At 49.0% G+C, this 21,056-nt stretch overlaps 1 protein-coding gene across 1 annotated transcript in view; it reads left to right on the plus strand.

Moving 5' to 3' along the window:
• LOC144609540 (chromodomain-helicase-DNA-binding protein 3-like) overlaps nt 1-20,902 on the plus strand; it is a gene marked incomplete at its 5' end in the record, with an annotated part of 90,601 nt that extends 69,699 nt beyond the window's left edge. Inside the window, 2 exons of the mRNA XM_078428043.1 lie at nt 1,386-1,512; nt 18,542-20,902. Coding sequence (XP_078284169.1) covers nt 1,386-1,512; nt 18,542-18,648 — 234 coding nt within the window. The remainder of the gene's footprint in view (nt 1-1,385; nt 1,513-18,541) is intronic.
• Nucleotides 20,903-21,056: the final 154 nt, after the last annotated feature.

The following is a 21,056-nucleotide window of genomic DNA, read 5'->3' on the forward strand; positions in this document are numbered from 1 at the left end:
CAGGATAGAAACTGTTTCCTTTTTTAAAATTCTCAACCCCATTTCTAACCTTGTCTGCATTCAAAACTTTTAAAAGATAGGCTTGGGCTACATTTTTTGACAGCAGCTTTATTATTTAAGATGGTGAATAAGCTTTAACATGCCTGTGCAGATTATCCACTTCTGTGGGACAACTCGCCTCTGCATGCATCTGCTACACCTTGAGTACAACTCTGTTTGCGGTCACATTTTCGACTTGCAAACTGCTGGTAACTAGACCCCGGTCGTAACACAGGGATGACCTGTCCTCCTGACACACTCTGAAGAAGGATCTTGACCCAAAATGTCACCCATTCCTTCTCTACTGAGATGCTGCCTGTCCCGTTGAGTTACTCCAGCATTTTGTGTCTATCTTCAGTTTAAACCAGCATCTGCAGTTCCTTTCTGCACACTCTCCAGCATGTCTTGATGTTTCAGTATTTTGGAGTTCTAGGCTAATGCCCCAAATCAATTATTTTATGATGCTAAAGTAGTTTGCATAGAAGGGCGCTGGACTCTGATCTCCTGAGTTTTAAAAAAATCTTCCAGATGGTAGGTTTTCTATGCCTTTAAACTATGCAGTACTTGTCTGAGCTAGGGTCCCAACACAAAACATCACCTATCCATGTTCCCCAGAGATGCTGCCTGACCCTCTGAGTTATTCCAGCACTTTGTGCCTTTTTAATTACCAAGCATCTGCAGTTCCTTGTTTCTACAGCTCTTGTTTCATGGGACTGTGTGGAGAGGGCTTTACTCTTTCCAACCCGCACATTATTTCCAGTGCCGGTGTATCATAATTTACAAAGTATAAACTGCAACCTTAATTGCTAACTCTTGGAACTTTAATTAATCACAAGTTCCACTTGCCTCACTATTCCTGAAAGGGATGTGTGCACAAATAAAAGCACTGGGATATGATGTCTTGTTCTGGTAAGCCCCAGTGGAAAGTTACCGAATGCTGATAGAGTGGCAGCATTGATGATGAACTCGCTCGGCTCGTTGACTGAGCTTATTTAAGTCTTTTTTTTTTACTACCTATCCAATTAATTCAGTGTAGTTTAGAGATACAGGGCCTTCGGCCCACCGTTTCGCGCCGACCAGCGATCCCCCTGCACACTAACGCTATCCTACACACACTAGAGACAATTTACATTTACACCAAGACAATTAACCTACAAACCTGTATGTCTTTGGAGTGTAGGATCCTAGAGAAAACCCCTCACAGGTCACTGGAATGAACTCGGGTCTCTGAAGCTGTAAGGCAGCAACTCTACCGCTGCGCCACCGGGCTGCCATTAGTTAAATTATTTAAAAGAAATGTAAAACTGCATTTGTAAACTAAAGTGGAGTTTGTTTCTGTTTCCTAGACCTTTCCGCCAGGTCCGTACACGACATCGCAAACTTTCGCTGGCTCTTTTGGGCCACCTGCACCTGTGAGCACGTTAGGGGGCCCAATGAACTACAGTCAGGTGCCGGGGGGCTCCTTTGTAACAGGTCAGTGATACTGTGACATTTGCAACTTTGTCTATCTATCTATCTAACTGTTCTCTGGCTGGGCAGCAGTGAGCATACGCAAAGGGGACATTAATTAGTTCTATCTCTGCCATCTTCTCTGGGCGAGTGAAGCTTTGGAAGGTTCCCTGGCTGATTAACAGTGTCAGCTTTGCCTTGCCTTTTATCAGATTGGGGAAGTTGAGTTGATTTTGGTTCTGAAGGGGAGATGGGCCTGAAAGGTCCCGCGCAGTGCGGGCGATGAGTGGAGGAGCCACCACAGGTACGAAACACGTCTCCTGATGCCCACAGTTTGTGGCTCGGGCCCCGATCTCTGCTCTCGTTGTCTATCTGGACTCTTATCTGAAATAATCTCCTGGGACAGGTCCTTCCACTGAACTTGCTTCACCTGTCATGGGCAGAAAGATGTCGGAGAATGCCACGCTTTGTGGACGAGCTGAAAGCTGGACGTCATCACAGCCAGCGTGGCGTCTCTCCTGTTGCTTGGATGTTGGCCTGGTGCTAACTTCTCCTTGCCAGGCACCGACTAACAGCAGCCGCTCCCTGGAAGAGGAAGTGTTGGACGTTGTGGAGTTGGGGGGCCGGGTGTGGGTTTATCTGCCGTGCAGTAGAACCCTCCTCTCTGGATGTGGTCCTCTCTGGGCGATGGATAAACACAACATCAACGGCACTGACCCCTCGTTCAGTGTCCTTCAGAATAAACCTCCGGATAGACGAGGATGAGGCGTATGTCCTATTGGAGACCATAGCGGTGTTACGGGGCGGCACGGTGGTGCAATGGTAGAGTTGCTGCCTCACAGCGCCAGAGCTCCGGGTTTGATCCCGACCACGGACGCTGTCTGTATGGAGTTTGCATGTTCTCCCTGTGTCCGCGTGGATTTTCTCCGGGTACTCCGGTTCCTTCCCCATCCCAAAGACATGCGGGCTTGTAGGTTAATTGGCTTCTGTAAATTGTCCCTGGTGTGCAGGATGGTGCTAGTGTACGGGGTGATTGCTGGTCGGCACGGATTCAGTGGGCCGAAGGGCCTGTTTCCGCGCTGAATCTCTAAACTTAACTATGCTACACTAAACCCAAGACCAAAATCACATCAGCCAGTGTCCAAGCAACATGTTTACTGTGATATTTACTGTGGATACTACAGGGATTGCCATGTGGTGTTCAGATAATGCTGTGATGAGTGGTTTACAAAACACTGTCGCTGAAATGGAATCATTGGCTGTTTCAGTCCCTGCATGTGGTTTGTTGCATCTAGTATATAATGTATGTGCCAGGCAACATCAAACAACATTGAATCTCTCTCAATGCTGGTATCGGGCAGCACGGTGGTGCAGCGGCAGATTTGCTGCCTCACAGCGCCAGAGACCCGGGTGCTGTCTGTATGGAGTTTGTACGTTCTTCCTGTGACATGCGTGGGTTTTCTCCGGGAAGCTCCAGTTACCTCCCACACCAAAGATGTACACGTTTGTAGCGTGATTGGCTTGGAATAAATGTAAATTGTCCCTAATGTGTGTAGGATAGTGTTAGTGTGCGGGGATCACTGGTCGGCGTGGACTCTGTGGGCCGAAGAGCCTGTTTCCCCGTTGTATCTCTAAACTAAACTAAAATCTATGTATTTACATAGTTGGCAGGATCTGCAGATTCCCCGATTAAATTTCTCAGCTAGAGTGCAAACTAGCTCTTGATCACTCACCACTTCTGCGTGAAAGATATGCGTACATAGATGTCCCTTCAGCGCCGAGACCTGTGAGTGCCCTTGTTTACTCGAGGCTGACAGGGTGGTGTAGTGGTAGAGCTACTGCCTTACACCACCAGTGTCCTGGGTTCCATCCTGACTACGGGTGCTGTCTGTAAGGAGTTTGTACGTTCTCCCCGTGACCTGCGTGGGTTTTCTCCGAAATCTTTGGTTTCATCCCACACTCCAAAGACGTACAGGTTTGTAGGTTAATTGGCTTGGTGTAATAATTGTCCCTAGTGGGTGGAGATCGCTGGTCGGTGCAGACTCGGTGGGCCGAAGGGCCTGTTTCCGCATTGTATCTCTGAACTAAACTAAAACTAAGCAAAGCGGTTGGGGTTCAGAGAAATGGAATAGGATACAGAAATGTAGTTGATGGTTGAAATCATGAGCTGAGATAATGTCCTCTTATTACTGAGAACTGGCATATACAATATATACTCTGCAGAGATTAACTTGTGCATGATATTTATAAAGTGACAGCCCAGTCTCCAAGCAGTGCCTTTAATACACTGGACACAATTGCTCTCGATATTCGGTCAACCTAAACCTAATTAATTTCTATCATTTGGACTGTGCTGGCAAGGGTGGTTTTAAACATCAGTGTGTTGAGTGTAACACAGTCTGATCACACTGTTGCTTTGGCTGATTGGAAAGGCTGAAGTCCTTTAGCAAGAAATAGCCATTCAATATTCCATTAGAAAGGAGAGCTATGGATGATGTGCAGAAAGATCAGGGTTGGTGTTGGCATCATGTCCGGCACAGACGTCGTGGGCCAAAGAGCTCGTTCTTGTACCGTACTGTTTTTTATGTCCTATTTTCCAATATTCCCTCCATCACATTTGATCTTAAATTCAACGTGAAGTGAACACAAGTCACAGGTTAAGTACACTGGCCCTGTCCCCGAACTCTAAACTTCGAACAATCCCTGCCCAAGGCCTGCACTGGCCCTGTCTCCGCTAACGAAACGTCACCCATTCCTTTTCTCCAGAAATGTTGCCTCTCCCGCTGAGTTACTCCAGCATTTTGTGTCTTATCTTCACCTTTTTGAAAACGCACATCTATGCCCTTTCCAGAACCCGGTTCTGTGACCTTTCTATTAATTTATTTCAAGAGCAGATTTTAGACTTGGGGGGGAAAAGGGGAAATCGCATGTGGGCTCAGTTCCTATCCCCAATCCTTCAGATATAATGGTCTCGCCCAACACTTACTCGGTCCATCATGGCCTAATGGATCTCCCGGTTGCTAACCATTTTAATTACGGTGACGCATTTTAATCTACTGCGGCACGGTGGCGCAGCGGTAGAGTTGCCGCCTTACAGCGAATGCAGCGCCGGAGACTCAGGTTCGATCCTGATTACGGGCGCCGTCTGTACGGAGTTTGTACGTTCTCCCCGTGACCTGCGTGGGTTTGCTCCGAGATCTTCGGTTTCCTCCCACACTCCAAAGACGTACAGGTATGTAGGTTAATTGGCTGGGCAAATGTAAAAATTGTCCCTAGTGGGTGTAGGATAGTGTTAGTGTGCGGGGATCGCTGGGCGGCGCGGACCCGGTGGGCCGAAGGGCCTGTTTCTGCGCTGTATCTCTAAATCTAAAATCTAAATTGCCCTTCCCATTCCCACATTGGCCTTTCGGTCCTGGGCCTCCTCCATTGCCAGAATGAAGCCACGTGCAAACTGGGGGAACAGCACCTTGTATTCTGCTTGGGTCGCTTACAACCCATTGGTTGAAGATTGAATTCTCCAAATTTGGGTAAACTAAGAACCCTCCCCCCGCCCTCCCATTGCCCCCACCCCAACCTCCTTCTCCTCTTCCCCGTGCCCCACCTTGATTTGCACCCATTTTTCCCCACCCCCTCTCATTCCACCTACATTCTCGGCTCGATTGCAATCATGTCTTGTCTTTCTGCTGACAGGTTAGCACACAACCAAAGCTTTTCACTGTACCTCGGTGCACCTGACAATAAGCTGAACTGGACATTCCTTCCTCTGGCTTCACAATTCACAACTCATCCCCACCCTTCTGAGAAAAAAACAACTATCTGTGTCCCTCATAGTTTAGAAACCCTTCTCAGCCTCTTATATTCCAGTGAGAACAAACCCTGTTCTCTCCCTATAGTTACTGCTCTCCATTGAATCTCTTCTGCACTGCCTGTGTAGCTACCACATTCTTCCTGTAGTGTTGCAGCCAGAAGTGTACACAACACTCCAAGTGCAGTGTAACCAGCTGCACCATAACATCCCAATTTTATACTCAGCAACTCGGTTTGTGAAGCAAAGCAAGTCAAATTACTTCTGCACTACCCTAGCACCTGTGCTGCCACTTACAGCAAGCTATGTATATAAGTTCATAAGTGTTAGGAGCAGAATTAGGCCAATCGGCCCATCAAGTCTACTCTGCCATTCAATCATGTCTGATCTATCTTCCCCTCCTAACCCTAGTCTCCTGCCTTCTCCCCAAAATATATCAATTGACTTGGCCGTCACAGCAATGAATTGCACAGATTCACCACCCTCTAAAGAAATTCCTCTTCATCTTTCCAAATGAACATCCTATTATTCTGAGGATGTGACCTCTGGTCCTGGACTCTCCCACTAGTGGAAACATCCTCTCCACATCCACTCTATCGAGGCCTTCCATTATTTGCGAAGTTTCAATGAGGTTCCCCCTCATCCTTCCAAACTCCAGCGAGTCGAGGCCCAGTGTCGTCAAACGCTCATCATATGTTAACCCAGTCATTCCTGGGATCATTCTCGTAATCCTCCTCTGGATCCTCTCCAGTGCCGGCACATCTTTCCTCAGACATGGTGCCCGAAATTGGTCGCAATACTTCAAATACGGTCTGACCAGCGCGTTATGGAGCCCAGTAGTATGTGTACTTCTACGTGTACATGTACTTCCATGCAAAGGTGTCTGTGCCTCAATGCTCCTTAGTGTGCCTTTTACTGAGTCTGAAGAAGGGTCCCGACCCAAAACGTCACCCGCCCACGTTCTCCAGAGATGCTGCCTGGCCCGCTGAGTTACTCCAGCACTCTGTGCTGCACGCCAGCATCTTCGGTTCCTTGTGGCGGCCATCCACTCTGTCCTGCTGGAATTTGACTCCTCAAAATGCATCAAAACTAGACTGATGTATTTTCTAGATTAAAGAATGAGCTTTCGCAGCTCAGAAAATGCTCCAGTCGACTTCCTACAAGTGCTGATCACCCACGTTCACGAATGTATCCATTGACCTCAACATGGTCGTACTTAAAAATGTTTTTAATTAAAACTCAGGGGCAGCACTGTAGCGCAGCAGTAGAGTTGCTGCCTCACAGCTTCAGAGACCCGGGTTCGATCCTGACTACGGGCACTGTGTACGGAGTTTGCACATACTCCCCGTGACCCTCGTGGGTTTTCTCCAGGTGCTCCGATTTCCACCCACGTTCCAAAGACGTACAGGTTTGTAGGTTAATTAGCTTCGGTAAAAATTGTAAATTGGCTCCACTGTGTGCAGGATAGTGCTAGTGTACGGGGAATCGCTGCTCAGTGTGGACGCGGTGGGCCGAAGGGCCTGTTTCCACACTATCTGTAAACTAAACTAAAATTAAACTTTAGTGTAAGAAAATAACTGCAGATGCTGGTGCAAATCGAAGGTATTTATTTCACAAAATGCTGGAGTAACTCAGCAGGTCAGGCAGCATCTCAGGAGAGAATGAATGGGTGACGTTTCGGGTCGAGACCAAAATTAAACTTTGTTCAGGATAGAAAAATATGCACAAAACTGCAAAATTCCTCACATTCTCCACGGCGATACAAGATTCGTTGGCATTGCATTTGGTGGAGTTCCCAAAAACCATATTTATTCCCGGCACCCTTGCCACTCATGTGGTCCCCGGAGTGATATCCTTCCCTCGTTTGAGGCACTGCGGGACCGGACAAGCGTTGGTTAAATGTGTCCTGATCCCCTTCCAGTGCTGTCGCTCCCGTCCTTCAGACAGGCCGTTTCGCCAATGGCGTGGCCAGGAATCGTCATCGACTGTGGCACGCTCCATGTGAATGTTGGAAACCACGTCGGGATGAGTTTTGGGTTGTGGAGGTGGTTTAAACAAAATGAAGGAAAATGAGTCGATGTGGAGCAAACTCTTGGAATGTCCTGTGTGTTAAGTGGATGTATTGGAGACTGCTGTTCCCATCAGCTTGGTTATTGCACTAACAAAAGGGTTGTCTTTTTCCTTTCTCCTCCATTTCTTTCCATTTTTCTGTTGCCGCTTTTCCTTTTCCCCCCGAACTTCCTTCCCCACCTGTCTCCTGAATCATCTCACCCATTTCTCCCACGAACCATTCCCCTGCCTCTCCCCCAACCCCCTCTCCCCAACCGTTCTCTCCGACCTCCTCTCTCTCTCTCCCCCACCTCGCCCCTCTCTCCCTCACCATCCCCCAGCACCCCCCTGTCTCCCCACCACCCCCTCTCTCCCCACCACCCCCTCTCTCCCCACCACCCCCTCTCTCCCCCACCACCCCCCTCTCTCCCCACCACCCCCTCTCTCCCCACCACCCCCTCTCTCCCCCACCACCCCCCTCTCTCCCCCACCACCCCCCTCTCTCCCCCACCACCCCCCTCTCTCCCCCACCACCCCCCTCTCTCCCCCACCACCCCCCTCTCTCCCTCACCATCCCCCACCACCCCCTCTCTCCCCCACCACCCCCTTCTCTCCCCACCACCCCCCTCTCTCCCCCACCACCCCCCTCTCTCCCCCACCACCCCCCTCTCTCCCCCACCACCCCCCTCTCTCCCCCACCACTCCCCGACCGACCCCTCTCTCCCCGACCGACCCCTCTCTCCGACCACCCCCACCCGCACTATCCTCCCTGATCCTATCCCTCCCCCTTCTCTTTCTTTTTGATCTGTTCCTTTTATTTGCATCTGTCTCCTGGTCCTTTACTTTACCCCCCCCCCCCCCACCCTTGCATTGTGTCCATGGCCCTGTACAGTTCCCCCTGCCAGTGAGCACCCAGCGGGCCACTTCTGGAGCCCACCCAAGCCAGGGGCAGCCTTTTCCACAGCCTCCCACCCAGAGGCCCATCTCTTTCAGTAACAGCAAACTTCCCAGTATCCCGCTGGGAATCACAGGTGCAGCCCTCACTACCATCCCACTTACACTTGGTGCCTTGTCACCCATCGCTGGTTGTTTTACACGCTGTGTCTCATTGCATTTGCCATTGAAATGTGACGGGGTTCCTCTCACCATCAAGACCTCTGGTCGTCTCCATCCCAACCACACAACTGCTGATCCAGTTGGTCGTGCAAGACCAAATCATTTGAGCTTCAACCCCATCTTTCCCACGTCCCCCCCCCCCCCCCTTTCCAGTCTTGTTATCGCTCCAGTCACAACTAGGACGGCAGCAGAGGTACTGTTTTTGACCTCTGAATCCCCAGGTTGAGCAAATGAAAAGATGGGCAGCTGCTGAAAAATGCCCTTTGCTGCGATGTCTTCACATGTATTCTGACAAACCTTACAGATTTAGCTTTGCCCATTTAATTGAGAAGTTGCCAGGTGCTTCTCAAAAACTGATTGTGTCCATTTCGAAATGCAGCCTGGAAACAGGCCCTTCAGTCCACCGAGTCCCTGCCTACTATCAATCCCCCCTTCACACTAGTTCCATGTTATCAGGCGGCACAGTGGTGCAGATGAGGAGTTGCTACCTTAGAGCACAAAGAGTTCAATCCTGACCACGCATGGAGTTTGCATGTTCTCCCTGTGGCCATGTAGTTTTCTCCGGGTTTCCTCCCACATGCCAAAGGCGTGTTGGTTTGTATGTTAATTGGCTTCTGCAAATTGTCCCTAGTGTGTAGGATAGAACTAGTGTATCGATGATCGTTGGTCAGCTTGGACTCGGTGGGCTGAAGGGCCTGTTTTCTTGATATATCGGTAAACTAAACATCTAATTTTCTCATCCATTCCTTACCAACCCACACATCTTTGGGATGTGGGAGGAAACCTGAGGAGACCCAAGCGGACACAGGGAGAACATTGAATCATAGGAAATAGGTGCAGGAGGAGGTCATTTGGCCCTTTGAGCCAGCACCGCCATTCATTGCGATCATGGCTGATCATCCACAATCAGTAACCCGTGCCTGCCTTCTCCCCGTATCCCTTGATTCTGCTAGCCCCTGGAGCTCTATCTAACTCTCTCTTAAATTCATCCAGTGAATTGGCCTCCACTGTCTTCTGCGGCACAGAATTCCACAAATTCACAACTCTCTGGGTGAAAAAGTTTTTTCTCATCTCAGTTTTGGCCTCCCCTTTATTCTTAGACTGTGCCCCCTGGTTCTGGATTCCCCCAACATTGGGAACATTTTTCCTGCATCTAGCTTGTCCAGTCCTTTTATAATTTTATATGTTTCCAGAAGATCCCCTTCTAAATCCTTCTAAATTCCAGTGAATACAAGTCCAGACTTTACAATCTTTCCTCATATGACAGTCCTGCCATCCCGGGGATTAACCTCGTGAACCTAATCTGCACTGCCTCAATAGCAAGGATGTCTTTCCTCAAATTAGGAGACCAAAACTGCACACAATACTCCAGATGTGGTCTCACCGGGGCCCTGTACAACTGCAGAAGGACCTCTTTACTCCTGTACTCAAATCCTCTGAATAAATTCCTCCTCCTTCCTAAAGGAACGTCCTTTCATTCTGAGGCTGTGCCCTCTGGTCCTAGACTCTCCTAGTGGGAACATCCACTCTATCCAGGCCTTTCACTATTCGGTAGGAGGTCAGGATGGAACCCGGGTCTCTGGCGCTGAGAGGCAGCAGCTCTACCCGCTGCGCCACCGTACCTTCTATGTACAAACCTAGAACGTACAAACTCCACACACAAACAGCACCCGAGGTCAGGATTGAACCTGGGTCTCTGGCACAGTGTGGCAGTAGCTCTAACCGCTGCACGACTATACCAGGGAACCTCCATGCCTGAGGTAATCTGTCTGCCGGCCCCAATTTGTCCTCTTTTATTAATTTCCAGTTTCCACCCCCTCCTTCACAATCACTGAAGAAGGATTTCGACCCAAATTGTCACCTATCCATTTTCTCCAGAGATGATGCCTGACCTGCTAAATTACTCCAGCATTTCGAGTCTGTCTTTGGTATAAACTTTGTCCATATTGTCCTCCTCAAAATATTCAGCAAATTAGTCATTGTATAGAACTGGTGAGCTACATAGCACAAAGGAGTCAAACTAACAAGCCGTGAGGCCCAGCCTTCTTGTCCAGAAGGTTTCCAACCCGAAACGTCACCTATCCTTTTTCTCCAGAGATGAGTTACTCTTCCACTTTATGTCCATCTTCATATTGACTGCAGCTTTGAGTTTATTAAAGCAATCTGTTATGTCATAAGTGATAGGTGCAGAATTAGGCCATTTGGCCCATCAAGTCTACTCCATTCAATCATGGCTGAACTATCTCTCCCTCCTAACCCCATTCTCCTGCCTTCTCCCCATAACCCCTGACACCCGCACTAATCAAGAATTTATCTCTGCCTTAAAAATATCCACTGACTTGTGGCCTCCACAACCGTCTGTGGCAAAGAATCCCACAGATTCGCCACCCTCTGACTAAAGAAATTCCTCCTCATCTCCTTCCGAAAGGAACGTCCTTTAATTCTGAGGCTGTGCCCTCTGGTCCTAGACTCTCCCACTAGTGGAAACATCCTCTCCACATCCACTCTATCCAGGCCGCTCACTGTTCAGTAAGTTTCAATGAGGATCCCCCATCCTTCTAAACTCCAGCGAGTACAGGCCCATTGCCATCAAATGCTCATCATATGTTAACCCACTCACTTTTGGGATCATTCTTGTAAACCTCTGTACCCTCTCCAGAGCCAGCATGTCCATCCTCAGATATTTAGATTTAGATTTAGAGATACAGCACAGAAACAGGCCCTTCGGCCCACCGGGTCCGCGGCGCCCAGCGATCCCCGCACACTAACACTATCCTACACCCACTAGGGACAATTTTTACATTTGCCCAGCCAATTAACCTACATACCTGTACGTCTTTGAAGTGTGGGAGGAAACCGAAGATCTCGGAGAAAGATATGCTGCCCAAGCTCCCATTCTCCCACCCCACTTCCCTCCACAATTGGTTTTCAGCTCCCTGTTCGTGAAATCCTGAAGCAAGTGCTCCGTTCAAGGGTCTTGGTGGTGAAAGGTCGTCACTTCCGCCCATTTGCCCATAATCATTTGTTTCATCTTTGATCTTGGAGTGCAGGGTTGAACACAAGCCTGATTCACCTCATGGGTGGCCCAGGTTTGGAGTGTGGCTGAGTTTTCCCTGCAGATGTTCATTCATAAACCATGCGCGGGTTCCAGACGAGGCTCAGCAGCGTTGTGCGCTGGGCAACGCAAAGGGCAAGGCTTGACACTGCACTTCTACTCAGCTTGTGGGTAACTGGGTCAAAGACGCAAGCAGAAAACCATGGGTATGTGTGTGCAGAGAAATCATTTTGGCAGAAATTATTTTACTTTACGGCATTTTGCTTTTGGATGAGTGTTATCTGTGCTGGGAACATGTTCATCAACTTGTCAGTGCCTATCTTGAAAATAAATGGGAGGGGAACATGGCTGGCTACTAGGAATATAATTATCACAACGTCTGGATACATGGAGGACTAATAGTTGATTTATTTCAGCTTGGACTTAGTGAAATGAGCTGGATGCTTAGTAGTTGGGCTCCTGCAGTTAGAGTGCACGTCTCGTGGATAGTCTCTAAATTACAGAGCTAAAGGTAGAATGAGAAGGACAGATTTTAAGCAAAGCTGTATAGGTGCAGTGGACTGTACACAGATCACCAAAACATTATGACCACTGACAGGTGAAGTGGATAACATTGGTTATCTTGCTACAATGGCACCTGTCAAGGGGTGGGATATATTAGGCAGCAAGTGAACAGTTAGTTCTTGAAGTTGACGTGTTGGATGCAGGAGAAATGGGCAGGAGTAAAGACCTGAACCACTTTGACAAGGGCCAAATTGTTATGGCCAGACGACTGGGTCAGAGCATCTCTGAAACGGCAAGGCTTGTGGGTGCTCCCGGTCAGCAGTGGTGAGTACCGACCGACCGTGGTCCGAGGAGGGACAAACCGGCGACAGGCAGTGTGTTGGGCGCCCAAGGCTCATCGATGTGCGAGGGCAACGAAGGCTATCCCGTCTGGTCCGAACCGACAGAAGGTCGACTGTGGCACAAGTCACGGAAAATGTTAATGGTGGTCACGGGAGGAATGTGTCACAATGCACAGTGCATCGCACCCTGCTGCGTATGGGGCTGCACACGGAGGACCAACAGCATATTAGGCAGGTGGTCATAATGTTTTGGCTGATCGTGTATAGTCTCCTGTTGTGTAATACAATACTAAACAGCCTTGTAATAATCAAATCAATTGATTTTATGAACCAAAGGAATAAAACTTTACAATAGACAATAGGTGCAGGAGTAGGCCATTCGGCCCTTCGAGCCAGCACCGCCATTCAATGTGATCATGGCTGATCATTCTCAATCAGTACCCCGTTCCTGCCTTCTCCCCATACCCACTGACTCCGCTATCCTTAAGAGCTCTATCTAGCTCTCTCTTGAATGTATTCAGAGAATTGGCCTCCACTGCCCTCTGAGGCAGAGAATTCCACAGATTCACAACTCTCTGACTAAAAAAGTTTTCCCTCATCTCTGTTCTAAATGGCCTACCCCTTATTCTTAAACTGTGGCCCCTGGTTCTGGACTCCCCCAACATTGGGAACATGTTTCCTGCCTCTAACGTGTCCAACCCCTTAATAATCTTATACGTTTCGATAAGATCTCCTCTCATCCTTCTAAATTCCAGTGTATACAAGCCTAGTCGCTCCAGTCTTTCAACATATGACAGTCCCGCCATTCCGGGAATTAACCTAGTAAACCTACGCTGCACGCCCTCAATAGCAAGAATATCCTTCCTCAAATCACTTTGGCGTGTGATTGCCAAATGGTCAGCATGAGCTGAAGGCTTTTGTATAAAGAATCCTTGGAGAACATGTTAACAGGGTAGCAGAGCAGTTAGCAAAGGATCAGACCCACTGATTATTTAAACTATTTAAACTAGCAAGGTAGGGTTACATGGGTCTTTTCAGTTTTTGATAGGTAAATCCTAGCAACTTTTACAGCGTTAGACTAGAAAAGCAGCAAAGTTAACTTTGTGCTGAAAGTTTGGTTGAAATGCAGGCGAGTGTTTGCTTTTAGTTTTGAGCATTAATGTTGTAAAAAGAATACCGAGACTGAAGGAGATCTCAGCAAGAGTTGTCAAGCATAGCAGCACTGAAGGGTTATGCTTTTTTGAAAAGACTGAAAACCCTAGAAAACTCTGGGACCTTTCAAATAATGAAGGGTGGACACGAGGAAATGCAGATGCTGGCTTGCAAAAAAAAGACACACAGTGCTGGAGTAACTCAGCGGGCCAGGCAGCATCTGTGGAGAACATGGAGATGTGATGTTTCGGGTTGGGACCCTTCTTCAGACTTCAGGGATGACGCCTGACCCACTGAGTTACTCCAGTGTCCTGTGTCTTTTCTTGGTAAACCAGCATCTGCAGTTCCTTCTTTCTCTGTCTCTGGAGAACATTTGCAGGCAATTTCTTCAAGTCTGAGTCCGAAGAAGGGCCTCAACCTAAATAAGAAAGGGTTTTGATGAGATGAACCCAGAGAATGGTGAAAATATGCAACTTCTGTCTGCTGGAAGAGTGGTGTTTGTCAGCATTTAAAAGGAAGCTAAGTACACAGGGAGGATTGGAATAGTGGGTTTGCTCTCGGGCCATGACAGCGAGAAGAGGCTGTGTAAAGCATAAAGATCGGCACAGGACTAGTGGCCAAGTGGTTTAGTGAAATGCGTTGTGTGTAATTCAACAACGGGGTCAATGATCCAGTTATAGATGAGTGTGTGTGTGTCCCTGAGTTTATTTTGATAGGTCTCTCGGAAAACCTGGCCTGGATTCTCCTTTCTTTTTCCAGATCCTTTGCCTTCTGGGCTGTGTGGAGCAGGACAGCCCCAGGTCTTACACGCTACTGTACTGTTTAGTGTACTCCGGTTAGGGGATGGGGTGGTACTCTGGGGGGGGGGGTTGCAGAGAATTGATGGCAATGTTGTGGTTTGACAGTAGACACACAGAGCTGGAGTAACCCAGCAACTCTGGAGGAAAGTAATAAGTGATGCTTTGGGTCAAGACCCTTCTTCAGACCGAGTCAGGGGATCTGAGAGTGCGTTGAGGGATCAGGGGGTCATTGAGACTGTTCACAGGCAGCGAATCCAAGTGGAGATTGAGGAGATGCGTCTTTTTGTTAAGTTTAGTTTATTGTCACATGTATCGGGAATAAGGTTTAGTGCAAGAAAGCCAGTAAAGTTTGATCGAAGATAGACTGAGGATCACCAATGAGGTTGATACTAGTTCAGGACCACTCTCTTGTTGTGCTAGGATGATTCAGTTGCCTGATAACAGCTGGGAAGAAACTTTCCCTGAATCTGGAGGTGTGCGTGTTCACACTTCTGTGCCTGATGGGAGAGGGGTGAGACTGGTCCTTGATGATGCTGCTGGCTGATGCTGATGATGATGAGGCTGCATGAGGTATAAATGAAGTCGATGGAAGGGAGGTTGGTTTGTATGATGGTCTGGGCTGCATTCATAATTTGCTGCAATATCTTACGGTCTTGGATGGATCTGTTCCCAAACCGCGCTGTGATGCATCCTGATAAAATGCTTTCGACGGCACATCTCTAGAAGTTGTTGAGAGTTGTAGGGGACACGCTGAACGTCCTAAGGCTTCTAAGGAAGTAGAGGCTTTGGTGTGCTTTTTTGGTCGTTGCTACAATACGAGTAGTCCAAGAGAAGTTGTTAGTGATATTTACTCCTATGAATTTGAAGTTTTCAACCATGTACTTCGGCTCCGTCAATGCAAACTGGGGTACGTGTACTGACCGCTTTGCTTCCTACAGTCGGTCACCATCTCCTTTGTCTTGCAGCATCCTTGCTCCTTTGCCTAGCAGGGTCAGGCAGCATCTCTAGAGAAAAGGAATAGTTGACGTTTTGAGTCGAGACCCTTCTTCAGGCTGAGCGTCAGGGGACATGAGTCAGTTTGAGGGATCAGGTTGTCATTAAGTCTTTGTTGAGAGGCAGTGAGTCCAATCGCAGATTCTGGAGAAGCCACTACAGCTTGACTCTGCAGTGTTGCTTTTATAACTCTGCCCGCCAGCTGGTTAGATGCCAGTAGCTGCTTTACCCATGGAGACATGCTTGCACTCTGTGGCCCAGTGGCGTTTATCCCCATTCATCGCCTGCCATTATTCATCTGTGTCGTAACGATAGGATGACGCTTTCCGCCTTGAGTGTTTCATCTGGCTAAAGTCTTCCGCATTCTTATTTCCTCCGCCCGCAATACAGGTTGCGTTTGGAAGTGCGATAGCTGGTCGCAGTGTGGTTAGATGCAGGGCAGTCACTGGGCTAAGTTCTTGGTGCCTCGATTCCAGAGCAACAAGAAACTCTGAGATGAGGGAATGATGCTGCCCCAGCGCACAGTTACGTTGCCAATCCTTGCTGGCTTGTGTGTCACAGCTCAGTTTGGCACTTCCCTGAGGTTTTGACTCTCGTTTTCACACCTTATCCTTCCATATCTTGATGTCTCCCTCTCCCCATAACTCTCAGTCTGAAGAAGGGTCTCGACCCGAAATGTCACCTGTTTCTTCTCTCCAGCGATGCTCCCTTTCCCGCTGAGTTACTCCAGCATTTTGTGTCTATCTTAGTGTAAACCTACACACAGTATCTCTCCATCGCTCAACTGACTTTGAGTATTCTGTAATTGCAGCCCTGTTCGAGGGCAGCCACTCTCCCCTTAAGGCAACCCCATCCACCACTCAGTCCCATTGTGGCTAAACCGTAACTTAACTCTATCAAAACATCATAAGACATAATAGAATGGATAAGGGGGAGCCAGTGGATGTGGGGTATCTGGACTTTCAAAAAGCCTTTGACAAGGTTCCACACAAGAGATTAGTGTGCAAAATTAGAGCACATGGTATTGGGGGTAGAGTATTGACATGGAAAGTGAACTGGTTGGCAGACAGGAAGCAAAGAGTAGGAATTGACGGGTCCTTTTCAGAATGGCAGGCAGTGACTAGTGGGGTGCCGCAAGTCTCTGTGCTGGGACCTCAATTATTTACAATATATATTCACGATTTAGACGAGGGAATTAAATGTAACATCTCCAAGTTTGTGGATGACACAAAGCTGGGTGGCAGTGTGAGGTGCGAGGAGGATGCTATGAGGTTGCAGGGTGACTTGGATAGTTTTGGTGAGTGGGCGGATGCATGGCAGATGCAGTATAATGTGGATAAATGTGAGTTTATCCAATTTGGTGGCAAGAACAGGAAGGCAGATTATTGTCTGAATGATGTCAGATTAGGAAAAGGGGAGGTGCAACGAGACCTGGGTGTGCTTGTACATCAGTCACTGAAAGTAAGCATGGAGGTACAGCAGGCAGTGAAGAAAGCTAATGGCATGATGGCCTTCATTGCGAGAGGATTTGAGTTTAGGAGCCAGGAGGTCCGACTGCAGTTGTACAGGGCCCTGGTGAGACCGCACCTGGAGTATTGTGTGCAGTTTTGGTCTCCTAATTTGAGGAAGGACATTATTGCTATTGAGGAAGTGCAGCGTAGGTTCACCAGGTTAATTCCCGGGGTGGCGGGACTGACGTATGATGAAAGAATGGGTCGACTGGGCTTGTATTTACAGGAATTTAGAAGGATGAGAGAGGATCTTATAGAAACATATAAAATTCTTAAAGGATTCAGGAAAAATATTCCCAATGTTGGGGGAGTCCAGTACCAGGGATCACAGTTTAAGAATAAGGGGTAGGCCATTTAGGACCGAGATGAGGGCTTTTCACCCAAAGAGTTGTGAATCTGTGGAATTCTCTGCCACAGAAGGCAGTGGAGGCCAATTCACTGGATGTTTTCAAGAGAGAATTAGATTTAGCTTAGGGCTAAAGGAATCGAGGGATATGGGGAGAAAGCAGGAACGGGGTACTGATTCTGGATGATCAGCCATGATCATATTGAATGGCGGTGCTGGCTCAAAGGGCCAAATGGCCTCTTCCTTCACCTATTTTTCTGTTTCCATGAGCAGAATTAGGCCATTCAGCTCATCGAGTCTACTCCACCATTTGATCATAGCGGATCTATATTTCCTTCTCAACCCTGCTGTCCAGCCTTGCTTCTGTGCTCTCAGTACTCTGGTCTAGCCACAGTCTACCTGTGTTTTGAGAGACATAAAACGCTTGTGTAACTCAGCGGGACAGGCAGCATTTCTGGATAGAAGATCCTATCGTCACCCAGTCCTTCTCTCCAGAGATGCTGCCTGTCCCGTTGAGTTACTCCAGCATTTTGTGCCTGTTCGGTGTAAACCAGCATCTACAGTTCCCTCCTACTCATGCTGTGCTTTGGGAGCTCAGCGATGTTGTATGAGGCAAGTGCTCCCAATGACCATTCCCTTTTGTGTGAAGAACTTTCCAATGTCACTGGGACACCCTAGTTATGCCTCCTGGTACCGTCATTATGGTGGGGAGGAGAGGGGAGGGGGGGGGGGGGAGAGAGAGAGAGAGAGAGAGAGAGATAATGCCTGCCCCATCTGCGGAAACCGCCACCATCCTTTTTGCCCAGCCAACAGTGGGTAAATCCAATGTGTAAGAAGGAACTGCAGATGCTGCTTTAAACCGAAGATAGACACAAAACGCTGGGGTAACTCAGTGGACAGGCAGCATCTCCGGAGAGAAGGAATGGGTGACGTTTCGGGTCTGAAGATAAGTTTCGACCCGAAATGTCACCCATTCCTTCTCTCCAGAGATGTTGCCTGTCTCATGAGTTACTCTTGGGTAAATCGAATGCCTGGGGCCCAGCTTCATTCTGCCGCAGCCACACTGACCTCCCTCCCTCCCTGGTGGCCCATGGTATCCGTCCTGAAACGCCGTGTCAGAACTGCACACGTCGAGCGTTTCAGATGGTCGAGAGCGTTACAGGGCCACGCACTGCGCACTCCCTTGTGAGACCAAGTGGAGCAAGAGGCGAAGTAAGGATGCGGAAGAGGCAAAGGACAGATGCGTGGGGAGGGGAGGAGTGGGGGGTGAGGTTTAGTTACTGAAGCTGCTCGTTACACCAGCTGAAGACATCGTCAGTGGCATGCACTGTACATCGTGAATGACACTCTCTCTCTCTCTGCCTTCACCTCTTATTTACAGCATCCAATGGTCCTTCTGCTATAGAGAAAAAGGAGAGCATCAAGGAAGGAATGAACATGGACAAGAAGGAAGAGAAGAGAGGGGAAATAATATGTATAGATGATTGACCTTCCTCGCCGCCTCTGTATCAGTTTGTGTTTATATTTTAATTTTGAGAGACGAAACACTAGGCTAAAGGACGTCCTTTGTGTGTTTTTGCCCCGGGTGTGTGTGCATGTGCAAAGGTGAGCAAGTGGCATCTTGGGGACCCCCCGCCTCCCTCTCTCCCCTGCTTCCAGCTGCCCCAATGCCCAGAGCCAGCAGAGTTGGGAGGCCAGCCAGTGGAGGGTGCAGTGTTCTCCCTGCCGCACATCTCCACGCTCAGCGGATGCAGGAAGGCCGGATTCCTTTCCATCCCCGACTGATTCCACTTTCTCCATCTCTCCCGGCCGAGAGGCGAACGCGGGTGTAATGTAAACCAGCCAGGCTGCTGCTGCCGGGGGTAGTGCTGAACTCTGCGGACAGGAGTGAGCTCCTGCACCTTGCACCGTTAGCCAAGCTCACACCAGCAGCAGGTTGTGTGACAGTGTGTGTGTGGGGGGGGGGGGGGGGGTGAGCTCCATTAGTTCTCAACCCCCTCCTTTGCTGGCAACTGTAGAATGGCCTGTCTGTCCATGGGCTCCACGCTGGCCTCTGTATTTCCACCCGTCACCCTAGCGGATGTGCAGGTGGCCGTGGCAATGAGAGGGCCACTGTGACCGGGCAGTGTGCCAGAGGAGTGCGATGGGGGGGTGGAGGGGTGTGAAGGGCAGCCCAGCCAATGTGCAATGGAACCCTCTGTAAATTGCCTCCTCTAGCTTCTCTGTGGACTGGAGGGCGGGCTTGTGAGGTTGGGGTAGGGGTCCGAGAGACGGCACCCTAATCCTGGCAGCAGGGTCAGGTACTGCAGCTTTAAATAACATTCACCTTCTCCAACCTTGCACCGTGCCAACTATTTAAATCCTCGCCCCGTTTTACTCCAGTCTACAGAGGCTGTGGCTCAGAATAACTCCAGCAGAACACGTATGGTCCCCTCCGTTTCAATCTATCTTTGTGTCTGCCTGGCCTTGATTTATCAAAAGGATGCCCATTTTACCTTTGGGCGGCCATGTTAAAGCAACTTAGTTGCTCCAGCACACATCCAACCTGCCAACATGGGAAGCAGTTTAAGTTAAGTTGCAGAGTATGGAGTTGTTTTAAGGGAAATGGCAGAGGTTGGGTGGGATTTTGGGGATGGGAGGTTTAGGGAGGAGGAGGGGTTGCAATGGGCCCTGATTACAGAAAATACTAAAAGTTGTCATTCTGTCCCTTTATATGTCTGGGCAATGCATCTCACCTGTGGTCTAATGTTCATTTTAAATGTCCAAGTGGCAGAAATCTGAATTCTGTTGAAATCTGAAATTGGATTCCTGTTGGGTGGAAGTCAGCACAGGCGATGGGAAAACAGGTTAATGTTCCCCTGGGGGGGGGGGGGGGGGGGATTTTGGTCAGAAATAAGTTAACTCAGTGCTATCCCATTTTTCCTATGCTCCCAGCTTGTTTCAGGTTTCTGTTCAATATGGATGGTTTGCACGTAAGCATTTAGTTTTTGTTTCTCTACAATTGCCGCAGCCTCCCCGCCCTGAACCGTAAAGCTGGCCATGAGGCTGCCTCCGCTCCCTGCTCCTCGGCACCACCAGAGTTTGTGAGGGGTGTCCTGTCCCCCGCACCTACTCTGACCCACTGCCATTCCTCCACCAGTCACTGGTAAAGGAACTCCTCATTCCCTGTAAAAGCCGCTGCCTCTTACTGATCCCCCACGGTGATTCTGCTGTAGCCTCATCGCCGTGCGTCAGGGAGGGACAGACTGGGGAACACCACAGCACTCTGCTGGGGATACAGGGAGGTGGGGCCCGTGGGCTTAGGCCGTGGTTCCAGCAAAGGCAGGCCAAGCCCCAGATCCCTTGCACCTCCACCCCTGTCTCACCGTCCAGTGGCCTCCTGATACAAGTGGTTTGAGTTGTGGAATGGTGCTGGGAATCGGGCTGGCAGTTGGGGGTCTCATTCTGACAGTGGGGAAGGCTGGGGTCGTGACAGTTCTGTGCCATATGTGTTGTCCGTGACTCCTGTAACGCCCGGGTGTGGTCGCTTTCTTGCATCCATCCGTCTCCCATCCCGGGAACGGCATTAACTCATTCACAGCCAGCGCCGGGCAAAAAAACACTCCCAAAAGGAAAAACAAACATGTGTTCTTTAAATTATGTCTGCGTAATAATCTCTTTCAGCCGACATCTATTACTTCATATCCTTTGTTTTAAAAGAATATTTTGAAGAATGTTTTCTTTTCATTAAAGTTTTTTTTGTTACCCGTTTGAACTTGCGTCTGCTGTGCGTTGATTGTTCCTGAACTGAATCGCTGGTCAGATCCGAGCCCTCCCAACCTCCACGAGCGTGCAATCCCACCCTCACTGAGCACTCACACTCCACCCAGTTGTTAAAGTCAGCTAGATCTATCTAT

This window comes from Rhinoraja longicauda, chromosome 34 (genome assembly GCF_053455715.1).
Source record: "Rhinoraja longicauda isolate Sanriku21f chromosome 34, sRhiLon1.1, whole genome shotgun sequence".
Taxonomy (NCBI): Eukaryota; Metazoa; Chordata; class Chondrichthyes; order Rajiformes; family Arhynchobatidae; genus Rhinoraja; species Rhinoraja longicauda.